General features: G+C 37.0%; 1 protein-coding gene across 6 annotated transcripts in view; it reads left to right on the forward strand.

Moving 5' to 3' along the window:
* POLA1 (DNA polymerase alpha 1, catalytic subunit) overlaps positions 1–16,083 on the forward strand; it is a 293,197-nt gene that overhangs the window by 22,155 nt on the left and 254,959 nt on the right. For all 6 annotated transcript variants that reach the window (XR_012504511.1, XM_074358788.1, XM_010961709.3 and 3 more), the window contains 8 exons: positions 1,129–1,241; positions 1,996–2,112; positions 3,518–3,592; positions 4,485–4,623; positions 5,346–5,500; positions 8,957–9,041; positions 13,190–13,251; positions 14,736–14,825. Coding sequence is in view for 5 of the 6 variants with exons in the window: in XM_074358788.1 (XP_074214889.1) it covers positions 1,129–1,241; positions 1,996–2,112; positions 3,518–3,592; positions 4,485–4,623; positions 5,346–5,500; positions 8,957–9,041; positions 13,190–13,251; positions 14,736–14,825 (836 nt within the window). In the remaining variant the exon portion in view is untranslated. The remainder of the gene's footprint in view (positions 1–1,128; positions 1,242–1,995; positions 2,113–3,517; positions 3,593–4,484; positions 4,624–5,345; positions 5,501–8,956; positions 9,042–13,189; positions 13,252–14,735; positions 14,826–16,083) is intronic.

Consider the following 16,083-nt stretch of genomic DNA (forward strand, 5'->3'; position numbering starts at 1 on the left):
TTGCACAGTGACTGTCTCTTAGATTGACTGTCAAACCTCTGGAGTCCTTTCTTGGTGGCCAGTTTTCATGAACAATGACTTGATGTCCAGGAAGTCTTGGTTTTACTTGGTGGTATACATTACTTAGGGATCTCAAAAGGAGCCTGACTCCTGACTTAGTTACTAGACCGTTTGTTAAAACAGAAATAGAAGAGAGAGAGGAACATGACAAACACTACTTAGCCAGGTGTCTTAAGGATTCTGAGGTTTTAGAAAGGATGAAATAGGAGATAATAGTTGAACCCTATCAGGAGATATTTACTGTTACATGGAATAAGATATGAGATGAATTATATTTTTTCTCAAACACAATTTTATATACAGAAGAATACTGATGTATCATGCATAGTTATCCTTCCACATGAATGTTAATTTTTTTTTTTTTGGTGGAGGTACTGGGGATTGACCCAGGACCTTATGCATGCTAAGCATGTGCTCTATCACTAAGCTATACTCCCACCCTGGAATATTAATTTTTATTGGTAAGTACAGGTGCTGAAAAGGAATTTAGTATTTTCAGAGTACTCACAAGAGGTTTAAATAAGATTCATTGGAGAATAGTTTGCTTTTTTTGTTTCTCTTAATCTGGGTAATCCTGGTTCTAGGGAAAATGTTCTTTTTGTCCCTACACTGATCTAGGATGTCTCCCTAATTTTCGAGGTATCTCTACATTGATCTGGGATGGCTCCCTAATTCCCCAAGAATTTCTTCACTGACCTGAGGTGTCTCAGTAGTTACCCAGGTGTGTCTACTCAGGCCTGGAATGTCTCCCTAATAACTGAGGTTTGTCTCCATTTACCTGGAGTTTCTCTCTAATTCTAGGGAAAATGTTTCTCCCAAGTTAGAGAAACATTCTGTTCCCTGTCCTCCCAGGGGTCACAGGTTTTACTGGTGTGATATTGTCATGTGACATAAGTACTGAGTAAAGGGACTGGTCTTGGGGATTGAACAGCAGGTACAAATTTGCTGTAAAAAATGACTTACCATGAAAGCATAAATGTGTGGACACATTTAGTGAGCTTTTATATTGTCCCTTTAGTGAGGCATAATTGAAATGTTTATTTTCTCAGTTTTTCCTTCTTCTTTTAGGTGTGGTATTTCTGTTTGGCAAGGTTTGGATTGACTTCGCCAAGACTCACGTGAGCTGTTGTGTCATGGTGAAAAACATTGAACGAACGCTCTACTTCCTTCCCCGTGAAATGGTAAACCTTAATGATTAGCCTCTCACTCCAAGTACCTTCTGTGTTCTGCCACCAACCCTGTCCTTAGCAGGGCTGAGGGTTATCTACAACCTTGCTGCTTCTGTCTTGTTGTCTGCCTAGTGACCACTGATTGTCAGTGGCTCCATTAGAGATTGGGAGAAGTAGAGAAATGGAGTGAAACTGTTTTTCAACTTGTTAGGAAGAGTGTCAGAGTGCCCGAGTTTTAGTATATAATGCCATCTTTTCCCTCCAGTCCCCATGTCCATAATTATCCGGGTTGGGAGTATATGGCTTTAAATTCCGACGTGGCGTTTGGCCCAGTTTTCATGCTTTCGCTATACGGGCAGCAGTGCCATGTCCTCCCTGGCCATTTAACAAGGTCATTTCAACAAGATCAGTTTTGTTTGCTCTTTCTTTTTACTGGGACTTAATATCCACACTCCCCTCTTGACCCCAGCCCCTTCCCATTTCAGCTGAACTGTAAAGCCTCTTGGTCAGGATTTATAACACTATTCTCCCATTATGTAGGATCGATCATCTTTCTCTCTGGTTTGCTTTTAGGATGCCATTGGGATGAATTGGGCATTGGATTTAGTACATTTTTGGGTCTGTTTGTATCTTTGAATTCACCTTGTTCTATTAAATGTTTGAGTGAAGATGAAAATTGATTTAGACTTGGGTTTCTGGTGGGTGAAAACATCTTATGTACAGACACCTTTTTTTCCTCTCCCCTCTCCTCTCCATGGGAAAGCAGAAAATTGATCTAAATACAGGGAAAGAAAAAGGAACTCCAGTTACAATGAAGGATGTTTATGATGAATTTGACGAAAAAGTAGCAGCAAAATACAAAATTATGAAATTCAAGTCCAAGGTTTGTATTTGGTGATAATTTTTTCTAACTCTGTTTATTAGTTGTTTGTTAATTTGCTGATTTAGCAATAAGTTACTGCATGTCTTCTTTGTGCAAAATGCCTTGTGTGTGGCTATAATTTATTGAATGGAAATTCCATAGATATGAATATAAAACCAGTATGTCAGATTTGTAAAAATATTTTTCTTACTCTTTAAACTGTGTATAAAATGATGTTCACTAATTTGAATAAAAAGATAACTCGTAGCAAAGTAATTGCTTTCATTACTTGAAGAGTATCTTGTGCTTTTATGCCAAATGGAAAAGAAATTGTTCTGATCTTGTTTGTATTAGTTATTGCCAAGTTGTCTTGATCAGAAGGTTAAGTAAGTTTTTTTCTTTAAAGGGCAGGGACTGTGATGCTATTTCTGATTGAACAAAATTCTTCTATTCATGTGATACATACTGATCAATTGTCTTGATATTAATGAGATATCGATGCCTTTGGGGATCGTTGTGGGGGCTGTAACTCAACACAGCACACTGGCTATTAACAGTAATGGTAGTAAAGGGAGGATTGAGTTGCTGAAAACGAGGCTAACTGTCTTAACTATTTGAGCTTTGAATTGTGGCTGATGGATCAAGTCTCTAAAATTCTAGAAGCAATGTGGTGTAATAGTGATGAGTATAGGTGCTTGTGCTTTAAGTCTTAGCCCCACCACTTCCTGGTCTGACCTTGGACAAGTGATGAAGTGATGAGTGACTTCTCTGGGCCCATTTCTTCACCTGATAAATGAGGTCTTATTTCAAGAGCTGTTGAAAGGGTTAAGTCGGTTAATTCATATTAGGTAATTAGAACAGTCCTTATGTATATATAGCAAGCACTCAGTACCTGTGAGCTATAATTCCAATGTTTATTATTTTTTTTGGCAAGATGGAGTTGCTTAGTATCAAAGAATAGCAAATGGATTTTAGTGCATTAACATTGTAGAAATTTTTAATTTTTATTGCCTCTCTTTTTTTATTTTTTAAATTTTTGGAGGGGGTAGGTAATTAGGTTCACTTATTTGTTTATATTTAGAGGAGGTACTGGGGACTGAATTCAGGACCTCGTGCATGCTAAGCACGCACTCTACCGCTTGAGCTATACCCTGCCCCTTTTATTGCCTCTCTTGAATGCAAATATTTCTTAAGTTCTCTAGTGTCCACAATAAGTCTTTTTAACATTTTGTCACTAGGTATTTTAGTCCCAGTTGAAAGGGGGAAAAGCTGCTTTTTTGGCTCTGTTTTCCTTTGTGTTCCATAATGATTAAATACCGTATCATGCAGTATGTATGTAATGCTTGTCAATTTAGTTTATGAAGTTTTTCATGATTTTTAATGATTTAATGATGTCTTAATGATTTTTAAATATCTACTTACCCAGGCAGTGGAAAAGAACTATGCTTTTGAGATACCTGATGTTCCAGAAAGATCCGAGTACTTGGAAGTTAGATACTCGGTAAGTCAAACAAGGAAGAGTAATGGCTTTTGGTTGAAAATGGGATTTTTATGTTTTTGAAATTTCATCTGGCTTTCAATTAGGAATACTGGCAGGGCTCCTCAAGCTCCCAGTTCGTTGAAGTGGACTTACAGCAAGGAGTAATTACAATGGATAAAATGAATTTAAATACATAGACTACAGGTTATACTACCTTTCTCTGCTTTCATATATGCATCTTTAAATAAATAAGTTGAGACAACTGCACAACTGTTTGTCAGGTGGACAGAATGCCACATGGTGGAGTTGAACATCATTAGTCTGTCACAGTGTCCCTCTGAGCAGTGGAAAGGTGAGGGAAGAGCGTCAGTAGCCTTGTTGTAGTGCTGCTCTTGCCCCCGTGACAGACAAGGTCATTGCTGCGGGATGTTAATTAACTGGACCTTAACCTCTCTTTACCTCTGTTCCAGTGTTCTTATCTCATGATGTTGGAAAAAGGAAACTTAAGAAAATGTTTCTGACAGTGGTGATGAAAAATACCGTGGAAGCATTTTGAATGAGTTCCACTCCCTTGCTTTCTTTCTTCTAATGGAGTGGTACTTATTTGGCCTTCTTTATCAGTAAGGCATGTACAGCTCTGGACAGAAATCCTCTTTTGGGGGAGCTTCTTGGCCCATTTTTCTTCTAATGGGTGTCATCAAGATGCATTATTTTGTCATTGTGAATTGTTTTTGTTTCCTACTGTGAATTGTTTTGGATTTCATTTGTGGCAAATTACATTTCATATATATCAAAGGGGTTTCTTCTGGTGGTTCACAGAGAGGCTTTTGTTTATTTCAAATACAGACTTGGGAAATGTGAAGTAATGGTTTTCAACAAAAAAGATTTTTTTTTTCTTCTGGGCCTTTTCCAGGCTGAAATGCCACAGCTTCCTCAGGATTTGAAAGGAGAAACTTTTTCTCATGTATTTGGGACCAACACATCCAGCTTGGAACTGTTCTTGATGAACAGAAAGATCAAAGGACCTTGTTGGCTTGAAGTAAAAAATCCACGTAAGGAAAAATTTCCTTTTAAAAGTGCTAAGTAAATCGCTGATAGATGCGGTTTTTAGAAGTTAAGGAATTGGTCTTTATTTCAGCGTGTCCGCTTCCTTCTTTATGTTGGTCTTTTCAAGGTCTTCCTTGAGTGAGTGTAGAGGGGTTTGTGGGGAATGACTGCTGCTGTGATACTTCGCATTTTAGTGGGAGAGGGGCTCAGCCCAGGCGGCCATTCAGGTACATCCTTCATTGTGCTGCTGTTGGTGTGGACTTCCGACCTGGCTGATGCGGCCCAGCTCTTCTCCATGGTGAACTGCTGACCTTTGAAGGAGGGAAGCATCACTGCCCAGTGGGGATCGTGCTTGCACGGTCTCTTGCCTGATGTTTCTCAGTACTGTCATCTGTCACACACTGGTTTGTCTTCATGAATCTCTTAAACTGTTTCGTGATTCCTCCAAGGCACTATTTTGGTTTTTAAAAACTTATTTTGGGTTCTGGATTTTTTTGGAAGGCAGATGAAGGCTGTGGACCTTTTTCCCAAGGAAGTGAACATATGTATACACACACACAAAGATTTGCATACAGTCCAATAATGTGGCTTATTTTTAGACGTAACAAGACATTTTTGTGAGAAGATAGGGTTGAAGACCATCTCAGTTAATCACAGATGTCTTCATTTTGGTAGTTTTTCTTTTTCGGTAAATAGCTATTGATCTATTGTATCTATTCTCTTTCAGAGCTCTTGGGTCAGCCAATCAGTTGGTGTAAAGTTGAGGCAATGGCCTTGAAACCAGACCTGATGAATGTAATTAAGGATGTCAGTCCTCCTCCACTCGTGGTCATGTCTTTCAGCATGAAGACAATGCAGAATGCAAAGACACATGAGAATGAGGTAAATAGGACAGATTTCGTACTTATGCCTTAGGTGTGGTACTTCCTGAACTTGCACAGCTTTTCTGTAAAGGAAAGTCGTTCTTTTTGGAGGGGAAAGAAAACTAATTCACTACCAAGCTCCATTTTGAAGAATGAATTGAATTTGTCTAGTGTTGGAGGTTTTTTTTTAAACTTAAATTGCTGGATTTTTTTTTGTTTTTAAAATTTTTTTAATTTTGGAGAACTTAAAGTGGATAATGAACTGCTATATACCAATCACTCATATTCACCAGTTAGCCAGATTTTGTCACACTCATTTATCCCTCTCTTTTTTTCCCTCCTGAAGTATTTTAAAGCTAATCTCAGACGTTGTGTCATTTTTCCTCTGTGTACTTCGGTACGCATCTCTCAAAACATGCACACTTTCTTATAGAATGCCATTATCACACCTATTAACGTTAACAGTGATTCCTTGATACCATCTAAAATACCCAGTCCATAGTCACATGACTGTTCCTCAGAAATGTATTTTAGCGGCTGTTTTATTTGAATCAGGATTCGTATAAGATCCACAGATGATGTTTAATTTTTGTCTCTTGAATCTCTTTTAAGTGGCTGCAGCTCCTTTCCACCCCCTCCAGTTTTTTCAGTGACATTCACTTAATGAAAAATCATTATAGGTTGCCTCAAAGAATGACCCATTTTCTGTATTTGTTTGCTTCCTTGTATCATCAGATTTCTTACTGTATACCAGGGGTAGGCAAACTATGGCCTGTGGGCAAATCTAGCCCACCACCCATTTTTGTAAATAAAGTTTCATTGGAAGACAGTACATCTATTCGTTTATGTATTGTCTACAGCTGCTTTTGTACTAGGCAGCAAAGTTATTAGTCATGACAGACCGTGTGACCTGAAAGCCTAAAATATTTACTGCCTGGCCCTTTACAGAAAAAGCACCCGCGCCTGCTTGTTAGCGCTGCAGAATTGATTAGATTCAGGTTTGACCTTTTTTTGGCCTAAATACTGTATTGGTGGTACAGTGTAATTCATATTGCATCATATCAGCAGGCACATAATGCCTGGTTAAAGCACTCCTAGTGGGGCTATGATTAATTAGTAGGTTCAAGTTTTTTAACTGTCGCAACCACTGATGTTTTGGGCTGGATAACTCATTATAGAGGCTGTCCTGTGTATGGTGGGATGTTTACCAGTATGCCTGGCCTCTACTTGATGCCAAACATGACCCCTGCCCCCTAATTCTGACAACCAGAAATGCTTCCAGACATCTCCAAATGTCCCCTGGGCATAGGGGGCAAAATTGTTCCCAGTTGAGAGCCCAATGATCTGATTTTTGCCTGAATTTGTTATTTCATTAGGAGTTGTAAAATGTGGTTCTCTAATTCTGTCATCCTTCCATGTTTATTAAACGTGTTAAATATTAGAATGATTATTAGTTAAAGTTTCCTATAAAGTTACCCTTTCCTTATTAACCAGCACTATTTTGTTATGCTGCAATACTTTATATAAGAAGGGAACAATAAATGCATACTTTCTCTTCTTTTGCCAGTTTTCTGAGTAGGAAGTTGAGGACATACATTACATGTGTTGTTGAACAATGATTTGTTTATTTACTTTTGTTACTTATTTTTGTTTCCTCTTTTATGGACTCATTATAAACTCAGGCTTATTTATATATAGTCAATATTTCAATCTATTGCAATCATTAATTATTGCTATTTTTAATGCTTAACTTTGGCTCTCTTCGGTCATTGGGAGCTGCTTTATGTTTTCTTCTGAATCCTTTTGACATTGAGGATCTTTTTTAACAGCAGCATTTTGGCAATTTTTTTTTAGTGTGTGATTTCATCTTTTAATAATAGCTAATACAGGAGACAGTTAATAGTTAAGTGTTTGGGAAAATTTTAATTCGTTAAAAAAAAAAATCCATCCTCCAGCAGCCAGAGTAAGGTTTCAAAATACCATTTCCTAATAAAGGAAATAGAGCTCTGAAGAAATGGCTAATTTGGGGCTGGAAATGTCCAAGATAAGCCTGGAATGTCTTGTTATACTAGAAAACAAGGACAATATTAAAATCCACTGAAGATATGTCAGAAAGACGCAGGAGTCAACTTGAAGAGTTTCCTGTCAACAAAGATGGGACAATTTGAGCATGTGTAAGAATAACTGCAACAGATTGAAACACAGGAGTTCATAATGATAGTGTAAACACAGCACCGCATAGCTTACCTGTGAAGGGAACTAGGGAACCAACTCACTTTGAAAACTGGTAAATAAAGGAATTGAATCAAGCATTTATCTTGACTTTTTTGAACACATACTGTACCTCAGGTAACCAAATCGTTGATTCAGGGAGGTTTCTCTTCATAGACGGTTTCCAGTTAATAAATGATGAAGGAAAAAAAAATGATGAAGGAAAAATTGAGTCTGACCACTTTGCAATCCCTAATGAAATAATGGGTCTAGGCAGTGATTTTCAGTGGCTGCCCTGATCACTAAAATTAGAGGTAACCCGACCTGATGTGATAACCAGTGATACCTCCAAAGTATTCTTGCCAAAAATTTGAACCTGATTTTGATCAAGCCTTTAGATTTACATATGAATATCCAGGCAGTACAGAAACAGAAAAAAAATACGTTAAATGATATTGCTGGGATAGATGCAGTAGAATCTGTACTGTGGGGTACTCTACCGGCACAACAACCCAGTTTCTTCAACAGATAAACTGCAGAGAAATAATAGGTGAGGAGGGATTGTACTTCATAGTTTTACCTGTCAACCACATGCAAAGTATGGATTTATTTGGTAAATAAAATTAAGATAGTTGGGAAAACATGAGAATTTGAATTCTGCCTGGATATTTAATGAGTTTAAGTAATTACTATTAATTGTATTAGCTGAGATGATCATATTGCATTTTAAAAACTTTTCATCTTTTAAAGTAGTAGTTCTCAGCTGGGCAAAATCCCCTTAAGGGGACTTCTGGCCATGTCTGGGGACGTTTTTAGTTGTCGCAGCTTGGAGATTGCGGGGATAGGGAGCAGTGCTGCAAGCAGCCAGGGATGCTGCTAAACATTCCACAGCGCATAGGGCAGCCCTACAGCGAAGAGTTGTTCAGCCTTAAGTGTCCATAGTGCTGAGGTTGAGAAACCCTGTTTTAGAGAGATCTGCTGAAGTATTTCTGGATAAAGTGATAGATAAAGGGTTTTGCTTCAAAATAACAGGGCGGTGCGGGGAAGGCGGGATAGACAGGGCTATTGATGAGCTGATAATGGAAGCAGGATGATGGGTATATGAGAGGTGATTTTATTATTTTTTATTAAATACTTTCATAATAAAAAGTTAAAATACTCTTAAGGACTAAAATCTGTATCTTTACGTTCTTGGTGGTTTTGGTGAGAATGCCGGCTGCATAGTGGTGTCTGATAAGTGATTTGTTTTCTCTTTTCTTTGTAGATTATTGCTGTGTCAGCTTTGGTGCATCACAGCTTTGCGTTAGATAAAGCCCCCCCGCAGCCTCCCTTTCAGTCACACTTTTGTGGTATGTATTTTTTTAGCTTGTTAACTAATGGCTTAATTTTAATTTCTCTTACTTTCTTTCTAGCTGTTGGATCAGTAACTTGAAAAGGAAGTGTTTTCAAGAGCAGTTAGTGTATATTGTTAAAGAAGTTTTTTTTTAATTGAATTGTAGTTGATTTACAATATTGTGTTAGTTTCAGGTGTACAGCAAAGTGATTCACTTATACATATATATTTTTCAGATTATTTTCCATTGTAGGTTATTACAAGATACTAAGTATAGTTCCCTGTATAAATCCAGTGAATCTTTGTGGCTAATCTTGTTTTATGTATAGTAGTTTGCATCTGTTAATCTCATACTCCTAATTTATTCCCTCTTTCCTTTTGGTAACCATAAGTTTGTTTTCTACATTGGTGAGTCTATTTCTGTTTTGTATGTAGATTCATTTGTATTGTTTTTCAGATTCCACATATAAGTGATACCATATATTTGTCTTTCTCTGTCTTTGTACCATATTTTCTGGATCCATCCATGTTGCTGCAAATGGCATTATTTCATTCTTTTTTATGGTTGAGTACTGTTCCATTGTATATATGTACCACACCTTCTTAAACCAGTTGTCTCTCCGTGGGCACTTGGGTTGTTTCCATGTCTTCGCTACTGTAAATAGTGCTGCTATGAACATTGAGATGCATGTGTCTTTTCAAATTAGAGTTTTCAACTTTTCTGAATATATGCCCAGGATTGTGATTGCTGAATCATATGATACCTCTATTTTTAGTTTTTTAAGGAACCTCCATACTGTTTTCCATAGTGGCTGCACCAATTTACATTTCCACCAGCAGTGTAGGAGGATTCCCTTTTCTCCACAACCTCTCCATTTATTATTTGTAGACTTTTTGATGATAGCCATTCTGACCAGTGTGAGGTGACACTTCCTTGTGGTTTTGATTTGCTTTTCTCTAATAATTAGTGATGTTTAACATCTTTTCATGTTATCTGTTGGCCATCTGTATGTCTTTGGAGAAATGTCTATTTAGGTCCTCTGTCCATTTTTTGATTCGGTTGTTTGTTTTCTAGATACTGAGTTGTATGAACTGTTTGTATATTTTGGATATTAACCTCTTGTTGGTCACATTGTTTGCAAATGTTTTCTCCCATTCCATAGGTTGTCTTTTCGTTTTGTTGGTGGTTTCCTTTGCTGTGCAAAAGCTTTTAAGTTTGATTAGATTCCATTTGTTTGTTTTTGTTTTTATTTGTTAAAGAAGTTTCTTTTGGTCAGCTGTGGACACAGAGTTTTATTGGATTGGTTGCTCCTGTTCAGCTGGTTAATTTTGTTCTAGGAGCAGAAGTCAGGCGGACGTTTGGTATCTTTTTTTCTGTTCCAGTGGTTACTCTCGTGGTGGAGTAGTTTTTTCCTGGGTCAAAATTATGCTGTAACTATTTTCTTTTCATGATGTCATTCTAAAAGCCTGTATTAGGAGCCTGGCCAAAGTTTTCTGTGTGATGAGACAAGATGCCAAGGCATAAGTGAATGTTTACCTATCTGGGAGGAGTTACAGTAATATCAAGTTGGAGTTGGGTTGTGCTGGGCACAAAATTCAGTGGGTGAAACTGTTCCACAGAATTCTCCATGCCATGAGTCAGTCTTTTATGTTTTTAATTAGTTTTAGTTTAGTTTTTTCTTGGTGGGGGGAGGTGGTAGTTAGGTTTATTTATTTAGTTATTTTTTTAATGGAGGTATTGGAGGTTGAACCCAGGGACTCATGCATGCTCTACCACTGAGCTATACCCTCCTACCCCCATGAGTCAGTCTTCATGGAAGATTCTGAAAATTCCATGTTGAGAACTTGGCCAGTTAAGTAATCATTTTTTGTTTAAAAGAAAAAACAATAAAGGCATAACGCTATTGATCTGTTATGCTTCCTGGTATCTTTTCCAGTCCAGAACCAGAGATTAACTGGGACAACATCTCCTGTCTGGTTTCCCAGATATTAGGAAAGTGAAACTAGGGAAGTGAGCAAAGAAGGGAGGGTGATGTATTATTATTGTGAAGTTTTACCTCTTAAGTTGAGTGGAGTACGCAGGACAAAATGATGGGGATAGCTTGGAGAATATGTGAAGAGAGCAGTCATTAGCTCATTTCAGCATTTACCTCTGAGTATGTCACTGTGAGCAGCTCCTGTGAATGGCTTGGAACTTAGAGTGTAGTGGGGGAAGCTTTGGTCATCTTTTCTAGCTTTGAGAAGGTTGGACTGAGTTCCTCTATTGTATGCTGGTTGAGGTTTTGGTTGTGGTAAGGATTTCCTTTGGGAAAGACTTAAATATCCTCCATTCTGACTTAGATTGCTAGCAAGTGTTTTATCAAAGCAGTTTAACAATGGTGGGGACTTAGTGTTCTGTGCTTTGCTATTCTTTGTTTTTAGATTTAATTTTTAAACTTTGAAAAAATTGAGGTATAATTGACATGTAACATTGTATTAGTTTCAGGTGTACAACATAATGATGCTGTATTTGTATATGTAGTTAATATCCATCACTATAGTTATAAAAAACTTCTTGTGATAAGAACTTTTAAGATTTATTATCTTAGCAAGTTTCAAATATGCAATACAGAATTATTAATTATAGTCACCATGCTGTGCCTTATATCCCCAAGACTTATTTATTTTATAGCTAGAACTTTCTGCCTTTGTACCCCGTACCACTCCCCCCCTTAGTCACTATGTGTTCTATCTGTGAGCTCCTTTCATTTTCTTTCCTGTTTTTTTGATTCCACATATAAGTGAGATTATACAATATTTGTCTTTCTCTGTCTGTCTTATTTAGCATAATGCCCTCTAAATCCATCCAGGTTGTTACAAATAGCAAGGGTTTCTTTTAATGGCTGAATAATATTCCATTGTATAAATATATCACATTTTCTTTTTTCATTCATCCGCTGATGGACACTGTGGTTGCTTTCATGTGTTGGCTATTGTAAATAATGTTGCAGTGAACATAGGGATGCATATATCTTTTCAATTTACTGTTTTCATTTTCTTCAGATAAATTCTCAGAAGCGGAATTGATGGATTAAATGGTTGTTCTATTTTTAAGTTTCTAAGGAAACTCCATACTGTTTTCCATAGTGACTGTACCAGTTTACATTCCCACCGACAGTGCACAAGGGTTCCTTTTTCTCTACATCCTCACCAACACTTATGTTTTGTCTTTTGGTAATAACCATTCTAACAGGTGTGAGGTAATATCTCATTGTGGTTTTCATTTGTGCTTCTCTGATTTGTGACCTTTTCATGTACCTGGTGGCCATCTATATGTCTTTAGAAAAATGTCTGTTCAGCTCCTTTGCCCATTTTTTTAGTGAGGTTTTTTTTGTTGTTACTATTGAATTGTATGAGTTTTTAAAAATATATATTTTGGATATTAATCTCTTATCAGATATATTACTTGCAAATATTTTCTCCCATTTGGTGGATTGCCTGTTCATTTTGTTAATGATTTCCTTTGTTGTGCAGAGGTTTTGTACCTTGATGTAGTCCCACATGTTTATTTTTGCTTTTGGTGTCAAATCCAAAAAGTCATTGCAAAGACCAATGTCAAGGAACTTACTGCTTATGTTTTCTTCTAGGATTTTTATGGTTTCAGGTCTTATGTTCAAGCTTTTAACTCCTTTTGAGTTAGTTTTTTGTTTATGGTATAAGATAGTGGTCCAGTTTCATTATCTTATGTGGCTGTCCAGTTTTGTCAGCATCATTTATTGAAGAAACTATCCTTTCTCCATTGTTTATTCTTGGCTCCTTTGTCATAAATTGACCATGTTATGCATGGGTTTACTTCTGAGCTCTCTATTCTGTTTCATTGATCTGTATGTCTGTTTTTATGCCAATACCATACCATTTTGATTCCTGTAGCTTTGTAGTACAGTTTGAAATCAGGGAGTGTGATGCCTCCTGCTTCTTTCTTCTTTCTCAAGATTGCTTTGGCTATTCAGGGTCTTCTGTGGTTCCATATGAATTTTAGGATAGTTTGTTTTGGTGACTCTTTAGGGATTAGAGGGAATTTATTTGTATTTAAGATGGTTTCCATTCAGATACATGCGGTGTATGTGTACTTGAAATTGGACTATGATGGATGTTGAAATCTTTATTTTTTTTCCTTTTTTACAGTTGTATCTAAACCAAAGGACTGTATTTTTCCATATGATTTCAAAGAAAGCATTAAGGAAAAGGTAAAAACCTCATTATTTATTCCTTTTAAATATGAAATATCTATTTGTTTAAAAAGAAAGGGAGAATGTTGTGGATTTGTGGATTAGTAGAAATAGGCTATTTTATATGTTAATTTATTAGATCTATTCTTGCTAGATTGGACTATGGCATTAATCCATTAAAAATGTATTAGAAGCATAAAACTAGAAACATTATTTAACAATGTTTACATGTTTCCTCCTGTGAAAATAATGGGATTTGACACCTTATTAATAGATGGGGTGTTCTCAAACCCTCCTTCAGATAGCTTAATTGGAAGTTTTTCCAAAATTGCGTGATCTCGTGATTACGGTTTTGGGGAAGTGTTGAATTACCTCCCCGTCCTCCCCTCGCCTCCTTGAAGGAAGTCAGGAGAAGTTGGGAATGCTGTGGATATTATGTATATTAAAGGAGATGTATATTGGAAAGGTTAATGTGGGCTGGGCCATAACTGATCAGTTATCTCTAGTCTCCCAGTACACTCCATGAAGAAGTTTTCATGGGTTCTTAATAAAATGGCGAGGAGAAGTAATATAATGTAGTAATTTTTCATAAAGATAAATGTATTCAGTATAAAGCATTTCTTTTTTGAAGAGTATGCTTTTTCTTTCATGAAATGCTTGTGCTGGTAAATTTGTAGCTTTGTTTTTTTAATGTCCTCACTTGACAGAATTAAAAGTTAGTAACCTTGCCATGTTCCACTTATTTTAAATTGATTTGAGAAGTCGAGTAGTCTGGGGTACTATTGGATCAGACTCTTACTTGTGAGGTGCCCCGAAATACCTATCTAAGTAAAATGACCCAGGAAAGTTCCATTAGAGTCAAACTGATATTTTTTAGCCGAGCTAGTTGTCAAAAACATAGCCATCAACTTCCATTTTAGGAGTCTTAATAAGAGGGGATCTTTTGAATACCTGGTTTATATTGAGTAATCCAAGTGGAAGCCTTTTGTGTGTAAATAGGTTTTATTTATAACTTAAGATACTTAGAATTCTTAAATGTGTGTTTGTTTTTAGTCTAGTTTCTTATTTATGGATTTTTACACCACTATTTGGGATTTGTTCATACAATCCTTGGAATCTCTTAATGTGGTGTATACATAAACAGTGAAGTCTGTCAGGGATTATATGGGAAAGTAAGTAATGTTTTTGATAGGTACTCTGATTCATATGCTATAAAAGGTGTCCAGATGCACAAGCATGTCCCTATGGAGGGACATTTTTGCACTTGATAGTACTCAGCACTTAAAATTTTGCTTCATGCACATGCTATTACTAGAATGAGCTCTTCAGAGATTTTGTGCAATTATTACTGCAAAATCTGGAATCAGGAATTTCATTGCTGCATTTAGTTTTGAAATGGATGGTTTCTTTTAACACTAAGAAATCTTATCCTGTTTGAACAAGGAGCCGAGGTATAGTACTTGAGAGTAAAGATAAATGACTGGTATGTTTTTATCTAACAGAATGTGAAGGTTGAGGTTGCTGCAACAGAACGAACACTGCTAGGTTTTTTCCTTGCGAAAGTTCACAAAATAGATCCTGATATCATTGTGGTGAGTAGATGTTTATCATGTCGTGGGGAAGCTCTTCATTCCTTAGTTCTTTTCAGTGTGACTTGATTGGTACTTTTTGAGTGGCAAAGAATCTTTTCAGAGTGAAATGACCCTGTGGACTGGTAGAGAATTGCTGTACTTTCTGTTTACAGAAAGGAGAAAAAATCCCAGCCCACTACAAGATAGTTTTTTCCCCTCTAATAGAAAAGCAACTCATGAATTACTGTTGAATTTTAGGATACACCTGTTATTTACAGTGAGAGAGCAGCCCAGAAGTAGGTAAACTCATGTCAACTGTTAATGTCTCCAAAATTTTGGCTTAGTGGTCCAGTTGTATAGGGGTCACAGGAGTGAATTCTCTTGGTTTGGTGTAAATCCCCAAAGTATGAATATTTTAATTTTATGAGCTCAGTGGATCTCTATGACATACTCCTTTGAGAGCTCATGGCTAGGAATCTTTTTTTCTCTTGATGACCGAATATGTTTGCCCTAAATAGTAAGTGGTAACAATTCATTGTGTTGTCTTTGCCAGTTTGGAAGAATCCTACCTAAAGCAACATTTTGCTTTGTTGCCTCTGGCCTTCCTTCTTTTGTAGACTCCTTGGTAGGAGTTCTTCCTTTTATCTTTTTTCTGGGTTAATGGACCAATTAAATTATATTGTGCTTTGGGGGTTTTTTTGGAGGAAAGTAGGATATAAATGCCTGTACTTTAAGTGATCTCAGTAATTTGGTTACATTGAAACCTTGTGAAAATGTTTGCCATCTATTTCTCTGTGTTCATTTTTGCTCATGGACTTCTCTACTGGTGACGGTGTAGCCAAAGTACTGAGAGCTTGTAGGTTCTCAGTGTCTCTGCACCCACTTCCCTTAGGATACTTCAGGACCCATCTTGAAAGTGCCAGGAAGATTCTGTCCACAGTGCCCTCCTGTGGTGCTTAGGTTCAGCATCAGGCCCTCACCCAGTCTCCACTAGCAATCTGTCTTGGTCCCCAAGGGGATGTCTTGAAGTCTAAGGTAGCTGGCCTGCCTTAGGGTGTTAAAGCCAAGGCTGTGTGAGAAATCCAAACTGATATAAGACAGAATCCTGACACGGATTTGAGTCCCTAATCCTGGGCATGATAATTTGGAAATGAGACTTCCTCATGTCCTTTAGATCGCTCAGTTTAATAGACAAACCTGCCATAAATATATAGTGGTATGTATTTTTATTTAAAATTAATAACAACTAAATCTATTGATTCATTTTAAACTTCATCTA

The sequence above is a fragment of the Camelus bactrianus genome, chromosome X (genome assembly GCF_048773025.1).
Source record: "Camelus bactrianus isolate YW-2024 breed Bactrian camel chromosome X, ASM4877302v1, whole genome shotgun sequence".
Classification (NCBI taxonomy): Eukaryota; Metazoa; Chordata; class Mammalia; order Artiodactyla; family Camelidae; genus Camelus; species Camelus bactrianus.